This window comes from Manacus candei, unplaced genomic scaffold (assembly GCF_025592945.1).
Source record: "Manacus candei isolate 608988 ecotype Guabito, Panama unplaced genomic scaffold, ASM2559294v1 h1tg000003l, whole genome shotgun sequence".
In the NCBI taxonomy this organism is placed as follows: Eukaryota; Metazoa; Chordata; class Aves; order Passeriformes; family Pipridae; genus Manacus; species Manacus candei.
This window is the reverse complement of record NW_026138051.1, coordinates 20760389-20774223: the sequence shown is the minus strand read 5'-3', so window position 1 is coordinate 20774223 and position 13835 is coordinate 20760389. Positions and strand designations below refer to the sequence as shown.

The window sequence follows — 13835 nt, the reverse complement described above, 5'->3', positions numbered from 1 at the left end:
ACGTGCTGATAAACCCTCCTAGAAATTATTGCCCTTGGGGTTTTCCCTCTACTTTCTGTTGCTGTGGATGCCAGGAAGACTAGGCTCTTGTTTGCACAACCACACAATGTGCCAGGTTTTAAATGGTTTTCCCTGTTTCTGAATGCACTTTATGCAATGCTTTCCAAGGGTTGACCAACATCTGCCCTCAGTGGTACACACTCTCCTCCCGTGGAGAAGTCTGTGTTGCCTGCTTCCTGGAGTTCAGGCTGGAAGGGATGAGTTAAGATGATGAAGCAACTGATGGCAATGTCCTGGTTCCAGATTTCTCTCTGCTGTCACTAAACTGCATTTTTGCCTTGCTTGCCATCTAAGACATCTCCTTTTTCACAGATGAGCCTTTCTCATTTAGCCTGCTCAGATTCTCTCTTCATTTACAAGTGACCTGGCAAGAAAACTCAACTGCAGTCTTTCCCATAAGGTCATTTAGCTGGGCCCATTCATCTCCATGCTGTGGGTTTCTTCTTTCAGCTACCTTTTCAATGAAGAACTCTGGCTGGTGACGGAATATGTGGAGGGATGCACCTTAGGCGATGTCATTTCGAAACAAGCTCTTGAGGAAGAGATGATAGCCTCTATCAGTTGGGAGGTAAGGGATGCTGCCCTTGCTTCTGACAGCTTGGACAGGATGGTTCTTTGCAAAAGGTGGTAAGAGCAGGTGTGATTTCCTGTTCAGAGCTTTGTTTCTGCGTTGCTGTTATGATGTGGAGAAGAAAAGAGCATCCAAGTGAACGGCCTGCCAGTCTCACTGCATTTCTTGTACTCTGTTATTATACTCCTATAATGTTGTTGTACTTTCCTTTCTAGTTTAATTTCATTTTATTTTATTTATTATTCCAAACTTTGCCACTTGAGGTATGTCTGCAATTGTTGTGTCACCTGGAAATTTGATCTTTTAGAGCCATTTCCTTTATTGTTGGAAAAAATCAGCCTAATTAATTTTTTTCTCTCATTTCTTTGTTTAATTTCAGTGCCTGAAAGCCCTGGACTTCCTTCATTCAAATCGAGTGATCCACAGAGACATCAAAAGTGACAATATTCTCCTAGGAATGGATGGATCTGTGAGATTGAGTAGGTGTTCTTGGTCAGGCACAGCGTTCCTTGGAGGCAGGGTCTGGGGTTGCCTTTGAGTGCCTGCCAGTTCCCCAAAAGTGGTGCTGGTGGGAGTGCCCAGCCCACTGCTGTAAGCTGAGAGCAGAGTTGCAATGTGCAGAGAGCTCTAGAGAGGATGAGGCTGTCAAGAGTGCCTTTGGTTTGGGTATGTCCCTTCCAGAGGAAACAGAGCACAGCCACTCTTCCAGCTAGATTCAACACTGTGCTCTCAGACTGAGAGTGGGGAATCCTTGTGCTTGCTTTCATAATTCAAGCCGGTTTTAACACTATTTCTGTTTTCTGCAGTTGATTTTGGCTTATGTGCTTGGCTGAAGCCCCAGCGAAAGACATGGAGGTCATTTTTTGCAGCTCCTTTCTATATGGCATCAGAAATGTTGAGAAGAGACAGATATGATGCCAAAGTGGACATCTGGGCCCTTGGGATCACAGCACTAGAAATGGTGGATGGTCCTACACGGGTAAGGTGCAAATACTGTCAGAGAGCCCTGCCTTTCTCCCCTGAGCCATATCTTTCTCCCACTCACATCAGCTTGAACTAGTCCCACCAAGGCCCACGTCTAAAAGTGTCCTGGAGCACATCTGCTCACAGGAGAAGCGACATGTGCCAGTGCAGAAATGGGCCGTTTTGGCCTCCCACAATGCTTGAATTCCTCCTGTGCTCTTTGAACTCCCTTGGAGCTGGATCTCCCAATGGCAGGAGTTTTTCAGCAGCAGGATTCTCCCGTTGGAGAATTACTGTGAAAAGCATTTCAAGGGGATCTGCAGGCCAGAAGTCTTTTCAAACTGGGACCAGTGCCCACTGCTTACCTGAGCCTTTCAGGGCAGGTCACTGCTTCTAGTACTGCCACAAGTATGTATTAGCCAGTACATTTCTAAAAGTAGGTTCTAGCACAGCTCCTTGTAGTAAGCCAATGTATTTTCAAGTTTGCAGTTGTAGATGCTAATTCCCTAAAATGAAATGACCCGCTCTTACACCAAAGGAGTGTGCAATAGGCCAGGAAGGTATACTGGGATAAAACCCCATGACTAACAGCTGAAACCAAGTTAAATGCTGCACAGTTAATTCCTGAGGAAGGCAACAATTATGGAAAATGTCAGTCTTCCAGTCTTTCTGAAAAAGGTCCCTGACTTTTCATGCAAGACTTCTTTTGGATTGCATTTGCCTTGCAGAAGGCAGCAAAAAGAGATGAAGGCAATTAGCAGGACTGGTCTGGATGCTGAAAATTCTCTGCTTCCTTAAGCTCAAATGTTGATCAGGGCTCCTGGAGAAGCTCCAGGTCAAGTCTCAGAAAGCAAGGACTGGCCTGTGCTGGAGCTCTTCCCCTCAGGGAGGGATGGTTAATGGCTGTCTTGTGTTTCCTTTGTCCCAGCCTAAGGATGTGCCACCGGAGCTGGAGACTCCCAGAAACCTGTCGCCTGTGTTCCGTTCCTTCCTGCAGTCCTGCCTGAAACGGAATGCGAAGCGTCGATGGACGGCCAAGAAGCTGCTGAAGGTAAAGTGGCTGCAGGTGAAACAGCTGTCCAGGGATGAGCTTTGTCATCAGCTAAACTCAGAGGCATCAGGAGGCTTCCTCTCCTACTAATCTCCACTCTTGGTGCTTTTCAAATGACAACTAAGTAGCATCCTAGAATAATTTGGCTTGGAAGGGTCCTATAAGTGGCATCTAGTCCAACCCCCCAGCAATGAGCAGGCACATCTTCAACTAGCCCGGGTTGCTCAGAGCCCTGTCCCACCTGACCAGGGATGGGGCATCCACTTCCTGTGCCAGTGTTTCAGCACCCTCATTCTAAACAATGACTTCCTTAGATGTAACCAGAATCTATCGTTTTCCACTTGAAAACCATGACCCTTTGTCCCATTGCAACAGACCCTTTGAAAAAATGTGTCCCCTTGAAGGACTGCAAGGCCACAATAAGCTCTCCCTGGGACCTTCTCTTCTCCAGTGCCATCTCTCATGGCCTTTCCTCCAAGGAAAAGTCTTCCACCTTCTGGTCCTGTCTGTGGCCCTGGCTTGTACTTTGGGAGGACACTTGGTTGTACCTGGTGGCAAAAGACCTGGAGTAGAATAATAGAAGGTCCAGAGGCTGAAATGGTGTTGGTGGAGGGGGACCCAAGGAAGCAGTCCCAGCCAAGTGGTCAGAGTATTAATGGCCTGGGAGAAGGAAGGGGCTGTGGGGAGCTCACTGTGAGCCTCAGAGGGGGTCCAGCTTGTTCCTCCTGCCCCACTCTTTGAGGTTTCTGCCACCCAAGGAGGGACAGCTGAGCGGGCCTTGTCCCAGCCCCATTTGCTGCCTGGCACATTCAAGCAGGCCAGAAGTGCTCCAGGGTTCTGGCAGGTTTTGTGGCAGAGAGAGGGAGCTGCAGAAGGTGCCACTGGGCTGTCCCTGCTGGGAAGGAAGGTGGCAGCCAGCACAGGGAGGGGCAGGGCTGGAATGCACACACTGCTCTCCCTGCAAGCCAGAGCTGAGTCCATCAGCGCTCTGCCCCTTGTGTCCCTGCTCTTGTCTGGGTGCTGAGAACCTCCACCTCAGTGCTCTTCAGAACAACACACAGGCCTGCATCCTCCTGGGGTTGACCTTGCTTAGAGGTACGGGAATTTCCCGAGGAGGGGCTTATGCTCCTCATCAGTTTTCACACCTAAAATAGCCCAAGTCTTTAGAGAAGAGGAACCTAAGGGAGTCCTTTGAGTTTTCTGAAATGGAAAAGGCCCGAGACAGCAAGTGGCATTCCCGAGCACTGGCAAGGCAAACCTCCTTGCTGCAGACACCTTGAGAAATTGAATAATGGCCTTATGGGCCATGTTTGCCTGTGATAGCAAGGTCCTGGACATGAAGTTGGAGGTGTAGATGGTGCCCTCAGTCCTCCTGATGTGTATTGCTGGTAACCAGAGGAATCCCACTGGAGCCTGTGAGAATCTGTGTTTGGAAAGTAATGGCTCTATTGGTTTTTCTTTCGTTTTGGGTGCAGCATCCGTTTTTAAAGAAATCCAAGAGTCTTGTTGAGATGGCTCCTCTGATTGATGCAGCCAGGAGATCCACAACACAGGCACCAGAACCTCTGCTGGGTCCCTCTCTTTCTGGACAAGAGGGGAAAGAAGAGCAAGCAGAGAAAGAAGTTGTCAAAGCAAAGCCTGAAGGAATGAAATCAGTAAGTGCCAGTTTTGGTTAGCACTGCCTTTGGTGTCATTCAGAGCTGCAAGTTCCTGAGCAGACAGTGTTTGCCATGCATGGCTGAAGATTGTGAGGGCTCTAGCCCTGCCATGACATGGTGCTTCAGCCCAGCCACTGACACCTGGAAAAGGGGTTTTGAACTTCCAAATTGAGTCAGGGTCCCTTGCAGGAGACAGGAGAAACTGTCCCTTGGGGATACCTGCCCCTCTGCACAGTTCAAAAATGCATAAAAATTGAAGAGAAAACTGCCCAGGAACTCGTGTAAATCCAGTCTTTTCTTCTCGTCCATTCACTTTGTGAAGTGGCCAGCAAGAGACAGTTTAAGAGCCCAACTGGTGGCCAACAGCATCTTCCCAAGGGTTTGCATTTGAACTATGATCTCAGGGCATCTCTGCAAGCCACCTTTCTCACAGAAACTAATTCTTGCCACAGATCCTCAAGAGCTCTGCAATGGCAGGCACTGCTGCAGCACCACAACCTTAAGAAGTCTCCTTTCCCAACACTGATATGCCTCCACTCGCAAAGGAGGCAGAGTAAAGAAGGACTTGGAAAACAGCCAACGTATGTGTGGAGGAACAAGAAACAGAATGGCAGCGTTTCCGAGCTTGCAGAGACCTGAATGGTGCTTGAGGAAAACACCAACTTATGGACTTCCATGTTTTTACCCAGTTCTGAAGCCAGTTTAATGTACCCACACATATACCTCTGTATCAATCCCCTTGACTTGTACTACCCCAGACATGTCTGAACTTGTCCCCAGTTATTCCCACCAAAAGTTGTTTTCTCCCTTACTCTCCCCTGCTTTCCCGCTCATCCCACACTGATTGGCCAGAAAATGCCGCAGTGCGGAGTGAGCTCCCATTGGCCCCAGATACCTGACTCCTCCCAAGTTCCTCCCTCCTTCTCCCTACTCCCCAATCCTGGGGCACCCTGAGATGTCCGTCCCATGCTCCGCCCCGGTTATCGGACCTCCCTCACCTGAACCCTACATAAGTCCTCCTTCCTCCTAATAAAATAGCTGTTGCACCCCTTCCTTCTGCCTTGTCAGACCGTTCTGTGTCGCGTCCCTGTTTCCTTCCCCACCGGGCGGTGGCAAGTATCTACTCTGATCTTTGCAGCCACTTCATTATTAAATTAACTTTTGTTGTTATTCATAGCTGGGAAGCCCCATTGGTGGGGGTTTTGGTATGGCTTGGAATTGGGGAAGGAAAAAATTAAAAGAAAAACGGAAAGATGGGGGGGTGGGGGTGGAACTGGGGCTTCCTTCAAGTTGGGAGCGGGACGGCGTGGGGCCGGGGAGCTGTAGGGAGACTCCTCGCCACTGTGCTCAGTGCCTGGCCTCTTCCCCCCGCCCCACCGCCCAGGCTGAGAACCGTCGCCGCTGCTGCCTCAGTCTGGGGGCCGCCCCGCCTCATCGGCAACTGTTCTTGCCTCAGCCCTCAGGTGTTTTCCTCTCAGCCCGCACCAATTTTCCCCTCAATCCGCAGCCGGTTTTGCCTCAGCCCACAGCCCTTTCTGCCTCATAACTGCCCCCCCCCCGCCTCAGCTGCAGCCGGTTTTGTCTAAGCCCAGAGCCATTCTCATCTCAGCCCTTGTGCCCCGCTGCTTCAGCCCGCAGCGGTTTTTGCTTCAGCCTGGGGGTCACCCCATCTCAGCTGAGGCCTCAGTGATGCCGGGAAAAGGCGACGCTAGGAAAACTCAAGAGCCACAGGCGCTATGAAGCCGCTCGTTGTTTATTACGCTGCCGGACGCGCGGGGATGACTCCGCCTGACACGCGCGAGAGCTCCCCCCTCACGGCTCCCGTTTTCTCCCCGCAGGACATCCATATCCATCGCACGGTTTTACATATTCAGGAACTACCCCAGAGTGGTATGGATTTCTATGGAAATCTCGGGACACGCCTTCTGGCGCCTGCCCACTTCTCTCGGGTGGTCCTCTCGAGTCCTCTGACTCTGGACAGGAGAATGAAAAGGAAGAAGTGGAGAAGGAACCTGTGGCTGTTGCAGAAGTAATGCCTGAAGGAAGGAAAGCTTTGGTTAGCACTGCCTTTGGTGTTATTCAGAGCTGCAAGTTCCTAATATTTTAGCAGCATTTGTTTTATCCTAATGTTGAGTACGCTCCTGGAGAAGCCCCAGGTCAAGTCTCAGAAAGCAAGGACTGGCCTGTGCTGGAGCTCTTCCCCTCGGGGAGGGATGGTTAATGGCTGTCTTGTGTTTCCTTTGTCCCAAGGCTAAGGACCTGCCACCCGAGCTGGAGCCTCCCAGAAACTTGTCACCTGTGTTCCATTCCTTCCTGCACTCTTGCCTGAACTGGAATGTGAGGCCCCAATGGCGTACCAGGCTGCTTCTGCAGGTAAAGTGGCTGCAGGTGAAACAGCTGTCCAGGGATGGGCTTTGTCATCAGCTAAACTCAGAGGCATCAGGAGGCCTCCTCTGCTACTAATCTCTAGTCTTGGTGCTTTTCAAATGACAAATAAGTAGCATCACAGAATAATTTGGCTTGGAAGAGACCTTTAAGTGGCATCTAGTCCAACCCCCCTGCAATGAGCAGGGACATCTTCAACTAGACCAGGTTGCTCAGAGCCTTTCCTCCAAGGAAAGGTCTTCCACCATCTGGTCCTGTCTGTGGTCCTGGCTTGTACTTTCCTTTCTAGTTTAATTTCATTTTAATTTATTTATTATTCCAAACTTTGCCACTTGAGGTATGTCTGCAATTGATGTGTCACCTGGAAATTTGATCTTTTCGAGCCATTTCCTTTTTTGTACGATAAAATCAGCCTAATTAATTTTTCCCCTTGTGTTTCTTTGTTTAATCTCAGTGCCTGAAAGCACTGAGACTGGACTTCCTTCATTCAAATCTAGTGATTCACAGAGACATCAAAAGTGACAATATTCTTCTAGGAATGGATGGATCTGTGAAACTGAGTAGGTGTTCTTGGTCAGGCACAGCGTTCCTGGGAGGCAGGGTCTGGGGTTGCCTTTGAGTGCCTGCCAGTTCCCCAAAAGTGGTGCTGGTGGGAGTGCCCAGCCCACTGCTGTAAGCTGAGAGCAGAGTTGCAATGTGCAGAGAGCTCTAGAGAGGATGAGGCTGTCAAGAGTGCCTTTGGTTTGGGTATGTCCCTTCCAGAGGAAACAGAGCACAGCCACTCTTCCAGCTAGATTCAACACTGTGCTCTCAGACTGAGAGTGGGGGATTCTTGTGCTTGCTTTCAGAATTCAAACTGGTTTTAACACTGTTTCTTTTGTCTGCAGTTGGTTTTGGCTCCTGTGTTTGGCTTCTCCATGGGCAGAGGAAACAGACATCAGTTCACGGGACTCCTTTCTATATGGCAGCAGAAATGTTGAGAAGAGACAGATATGATGCCAAAGTGGACATCTGGGCCCTTGGGATCACAGCACTAGAAATGGTGGATGGTCCTACACGGGTAAGGTGCAAATACTGTCAGAGAGCCCTGCCTTTCTCCCCTGAGCCATATCTTTCTCCCACTCACATCAGCTTGAACTAGTCCCACCAAGGCCCACGTCTAAAAGTGTCCTGGAGCACATCTGCTCACAGGAGAAGCGACATGTGCCAGTGCAGAAATGGGCCGTTTTGGCCTCCCACAATGCTTGAATTCCTCCTGTGCTCTTTGAACTCCCTTGGAGCTGGATCTCCCAATGGCAGGAGTTTTTCAGCAGCAGGATTCTCCCGTTGGAGAATTACTGTGAAAAGCATTTCAAGGCGATCTGCAGGCCAGAAGTCTTTTCAAACTTGGACCAGTGCCCACTGCTTACCTGAGCCTTTCAGGGCAGGTCACTGCTTCTAGTACTGCCACAAGTATGTATTAGCCAGTACATTTCTAAAAGTAGGTTCTAGCACAGCTCCTTGTAGTAAGCCAATGTATTTTCAAGTTTGCAGGTCAACTCTCAGAAAGCAAGGACTGGCCTGTGCTGGAGCTCTTTCCCCTCGGGGAGGGATGGTTAATGGCTGTCTTGTGTTTCCTTTGTCCCAGCCTAAGGATGTGCCACCCGAGCTGGAGACTCCCAGAAACCTGTCGCCTGTGTTCCATTCCTTCCTGCAGTCCTACCTGAACTGGAATGAGAAGTGTTGATGGAAGGCCAGGAAGCTGCTGAAGGTGAAGTTGCTGCAGGTGAAACACCTCTCCAGTGATGGGCTTTGTCATCAGCTAAATGCAGAGGCATCAGGAGGCTTCCTCTGCTACTAATCCCCAGTCTTGGTGCTTTTCAAATGACAAATAAGTAGCATCACAGAATAATTACGCTTGGAAGGGTCCCTTAAGTGACATCTAGTCCAACCCCCCTGCAACGAGCAGGGACATCTTCAACTAGACCGGGTTGCTCAGAGCCCTGTCCCACCAGACCAGGGATGGGGCATCCACTTCCTGTGCCAGTGTTTCAGCACCCTCATTCTAAACAATGACTTCCTTAGATGTAACCAGAATCTGTCCTCTTCCACTTGAAAACCATGACCCTTTGTCCCATTGCAACAGGCCCTGCAAAAAGATGTGTCCCCTTGAAGGACTGAAATGCCACAATAAGCTCTCCCTGGGACCTTCTCTTCTCCAGTGCTATCTCTCGTGGCCTTTCCTCCAAGGAAAGTTGTTCCACCATCTGGTCCTGTCTGTGGCCCTGGCTTGTACTTTGGGAGGACACTTGGTTGTACCTGGTGGCAAAAAGAGCTGGAGTAGAATAATAGCAGGTCCAGAGGCTGAAATGGTATTGGTGGAGGGGGACCCAAGGAAGCAGTCCCAGCCAAGTGGTCAGAGTATTAATGGCCTGGGAGAAGGAAGGGGCTGTGGGGAGCTCACTGTGAGCCTCAGAGGGGGCCCAGCTTGTCCCTCCTGCCCCAGGCTTTGAGGTTTCTGCCACCCAAGGAGGGACAGCTGAGCGGGCCTTGTCCCAGCCCCATTTGCTGCCTGGCACATTCAAGCAGGCCAGAAGTGCTCCAGGGTTCTGGCAGGTTTTGTGGCAGAGAGAGGGAGCTGCAGAAGGTGCCACTGGGCTGTCCCTGCTGGGAAGGAAGGTGGCAGCCAGCACAGGGAGGGGCAGGGCTGGAATGCACACACTGCTCTCCCTGCAAGCCAGAGCTGAGTCCATCAGCGCTCTGCCCCTTGTGTCCCTGCTCTTGTCTGGGTGCTGAGAACCTCCACCTCAGTGCTCTTCAGAACAACACACAGGCCTGCATCCTCCTGGGGTTGACCTTGCTTAGAGGGGTTTTGAACTTCCAAGTTGAGCCAGAGTGTCCCTTGCAGGACACATAGCAATAACTGTGCCCAGGGGTTACCTGCTTGTCTGCACAATCTAGTTGAGAAAATCTATGCAAACTGAGCAAGAAAGTGGCCTTGTGTCAAATGACCCTTTTGTTATTGTGTGTAACTATCCAACTTTGCAAGGGACAGAATGGTGACTGTCCCCAACTCTACTGACTCAGAAGTCATTGGAGTACAAAGACTTTGCTGAAATCTCTAAGGTTGAAGACAAGCAGTGTGGTTCTTCAAATGGCACAGGTAAGGTCCTCTTCAGAACTCAGCCTGCTGATCCGTGATGAGGGTCCTAGTTCTTAAAGCCCCATTCTCAGGGATTAGAACTTGAGATGCTGCTCTTGAACAACATAAAGGCTTTTTTTGGCAAACAGCTGAAAGGTTGGGCAGATTCCATCCTCTCCTGTAAACACCTGATAATATTCTTTCTGTTCTGAAAATGGCACTTGTTCATAACAGTAGATTCCAAAACTCAATTTATTGTCAAAATTTAATTTTTAATGCACTTAACTTAGTGCATTCAAAACTACTAAACCTTTGGCCGAATCACACGGAGTCTTTCTTCCCAAGAAAATAAGGGCTCTGTTGCTCCAGCTCTCCTTAAAGTTTGTAGACAACAAACTCTTGCATTGGTGCCTGTTTTTTTCTGATTTCTGTCTCCTCTGAGCATTCCTCCATGGGCTTAGTTTCCTGACAAGGTAAACCCTCAAAAGACTGTGGAAAATCAGTCTTTGTAGAGCCACCTGTGCTTCGGAGCTGCCTCTGCTGTTGTGGTTATTGTTGTTGTTGTTGTTGTTGTTACCAGCTGACTACAAAGGGCTCACAGCCCCGCACAGTGGGGCTGCCTTTCGGATCTGCTGGAAGGTGGTATCTCTGTTTCACACGAGCATCTTTCATGTTGTTTCTTTCAGAGGGCATTGTGAGTGAGGGGAACCCTGCGAAGAAATACACTTTACAGCAGCAAATTGGCCAAGGGTAAGTCCAATCTCAGCTACTTCCACAAAACCATGGGCCAGGGATTTTGTTGGTGTCCTATCAAGCATGCAGTCGGGCAAGCTGCAAACATGGGCAGACACTGGGCTTACATCCTCCTGTCTGTCAGTCCTGATCAGTATTTAATAACTGTGGTCAGAAGGCATTGTCAAAGACAACTCAATGCTGGCAGTCTCTTGCCTGTAACAAGGAGCAGGACGTGGAGTATGTCCCATGTTTTCTCCTGGCCACCCTGCATGGCAGAGGGCTGCTGGGCTGCTGGGCTGCTGGCTGAAGCCGAGTGTTTTATAAACACTCTGGGCAGCAGAGCTCTGCTCTCTGGGCTGGCTTTCTCACCCAGGGCCTAAACGCCTTCTCCTTTCTTGGCTGCTGCTCTGTTTCTAGGTCTTGTGGAACAGTTTTCCGAGGAGTTGACATTGCCACAGGAGGACAGGTAAGGGCCAGCACCCCCGGCAGATTGTGCAGCTCTCGAGTGCTTTCCCCTCCGCTGGGAGCTGTGGCCACAGCTCTGGGTGGCCACGAGATCTTTGCTGCAGAGACTGTTCCTCTGAGGGCAGACAAGTGTCAGCCTGCAAGACACGGTTTGGACAGACCTTGTCCTTATTAAGTCCCCAAAAGAAGGCAAGGAGGGCAGGGGTATCTTTCAGAGAAGGACACCTTTGCTCAGACTTATTTACTGACTATGCTAATGCATCAGCTACTTGGTGGCTCCTTACCCAGCTGCAGTGCTGCACTTGGGAAGTGCACTTACACAGGAGTCTGCAAGGGATCTAAAGGCCCTGAGCGCTGCTCATAACCCCAGCCACATCCATAAAATACCCTAGAATGGGTTATTCCTTTTCAAACCCAGAAAAGAACTGCAAATAGGAACTGGGTTAAAAACATTCTTTAGAGTTGCAAAATCCAACTTCAACATGTTACAAAGTACAGGGATTATATTTTTCTGTGTAACCCTCATGACCTTTCAGGATGGGATTTCCCACACTATGGATTGATTGTTTGGAGACCATTTGTCCAGAGTTTACAAGGCAAAATGTCTATAGCCATGTGTCCTGTAACTGGCACACAAGGGCGAGTGGAGGAATCGCCTCTTGTCCTGTCAGTTAAGAAGCTCTGGTGTCTAATCCCAGGCAGTTTGGCCCAGCCTGGCTCCATCATTCCAAAGACACCTGCTCCATGTGCGTTGTGGTCCTGTGCAACAGACTTCTCAAGTCTGTGGCTTTCAATCTCCTTTTAGGTGGCCATCAAGAAGATTTTACTTGGAGACCAAAAGCATCAAAGCGAAAAAGTTGTCCTGAGTAGCATGAGACACCCCAATATCATTCGCTATATAGACAGGTGAGTGGCTCTGGGATTATCACATCATTGACACACTGAAGCCAGGGGCTAAAAAGCCACTTTGGTCACTGGAAGAACATGGAGCTCTTCATTATTTCTCAACTCTTCCACCAGCAGTGGATGGGAGGAGCAGGGCACAGGTCTCTTAGCTCCTTCAGGGAGGAGCTTGTCTTGTGTCTGCCTTGGCCTTTTCTGGTATAGGTAGTTTGAAGCGTGTCTTCCAAAACCTCCATCTGCCATGTCTTCCTAAAGCCACAGCCCTTCAGTTCACTACCTCCCTGTTCTTTTGGGGTCTGTTTTTTTTCAAACTGATCATCTTATCTTTGCCTTAATGATACGTGCTGATAAACCCACCTAGAAATTATTGCCCTTGGGGTTTTCCCTCTACTTTCTGTTGCTGTGGATGCCAGGAAGACTAGGCTCTTGTTTGCACAACCACACAATGTGCCAGGTTTTAAATGGTTTTCCCTGTTTCTGAATGCATTTTATGCAATGCTTTCCAAGGGGTTGACCAACATCCGCCCTCAGTGGTGCACACTCTCCTCCCGTGGAGAAGTCTGTGTTGCCTGCTTCCTGGAGTTCAGGCTGGAAGGGATGAGTTAAGATGATGAAGCAGCTGATGGCAATATCCTGGCTCCACATTTCTCTCTGCTGTCACTAAACTGCATTTTTGCCTTGCTTGCCATCTAGGACATCTCCTTTTTCACAGATGAGCCTTTCTCATTTAGCCTGCTCAGATTCTCTCTTCATTTACAAGTGACCTGGCAAGAAAACTCAACTGCAGTCTTTCCCATAAGGTCATTTAGCTGGGCCCATTCATCTCCATGCTGTGGATTTCTTCTTTCAGCTACCTTTTCAATGAAGAACTCTGGCTGGTGATGGAATATGTGGAGGGATTCACCTTAGCGCCATTCAAGCTCTTGAGCAAGAGATGATAGCCTCTATCAGCTGGGAGGTAAGGGATGCTGCCCTTGCTTCTGACAGCTTGGACAGGATGGTTCTTTGCAAAAGCTGGTAAGAACAGGAGTGATTTCCTCTTCAGAGCTTTGTTTCTGCGTTGCTGTTATGATGTGGAGAAGAAAAGAGCATCCAAGTGAACGGCCTGCCAGTCTCACTGCATTTCCTGTACTCCTATAATGTTGTTGTACTTTCCTTTCTAGTTTAATTTCATTTTATTTTATTTATTATTCCAAACTTTGCCACTTGAGGTATGTCTGCAATTGATGTGTCACCTGGAAATTTGATCTTTTAGAGCCATTTCCTTTTTTGTGGGAAAAAAATCAGCCTAATTAATTTTCTCCTTGTGTTTCTGTGTTTAATCTCAGTGCTTGAAAGGACTGGACTTCCTTCATTCAATTCTAGTGATCCACAGAGTCATCAAAAGTGGCAATATTCTTCTGGGAATGGATGGATCTGTGAAATTGAGTAGGCGTTCCTCGTCAGGCACAGCATTCCTGGGAGGCAGGGTATATGTAGTGTATATATATATATATGTGTATATATATACAGCGTTTGTGTAAATATATATTGTGTGTATCTACACAATGTACTGTAGAATTATAACCGTTGTATATAGATAATGTATATATGTGTTTGTATATAGAGAGACTGTGTATATAGTGTGCATATATGTAGCGTATATATATAGCGTTTGTGTAAATATATATTGTGTGTATCTGTAGTATATGTATATAAATATGTATTTTTATAGACATTCGGAGGCCCTTCTATAGGTGCTACACACTGTAGAGAGCGGTGTAATATCGTGTATAGGATAATGTATGATATCTTCTGTAAACGATACCCTGTATTTATCGGTGTGTGTGTTGCGTCGGTACCTGGCCATGGTTTTACCTGGACGGATGGAAGGATGGGTGGGTGAATGGATACAGATCGCCCTCTCGCGGCTGCCAGCGGGGC

General features: G+C 48.7%; 1 protein-coding gene across 1 annotated transcript in view; it reads left to right on the top strand.

Moving 5' to 3' along the window:
- Positions 1 to 13835, top strand: part of LOC127471468 (uncharacterized) — a 185287-nt gene that overhangs the window by 78523 nt on the left and 92929 nt on the right. The window contains exons 48-52 of the mRNA XM_051788394.1: positions 511 to 628; positions 1011 to 1110; positions 1438 to 1610; positions 2523 to 2645; positions 4121 to 4300. Coding sequence (XP_051644354.1) covers positions 511 to 628; positions 1011 to 1110; positions 1438 to 1610; positions 2523 to 2645; positions 4121 to 4300 — 694 coding nt within the window. The remainder of the gene's footprint in view (positions 1 to 510; positions 629 to 1010; positions 1111 to 1437; positions 1611 to 2522; positions 2646 to 4120; positions 4301 to 13835) is intronic.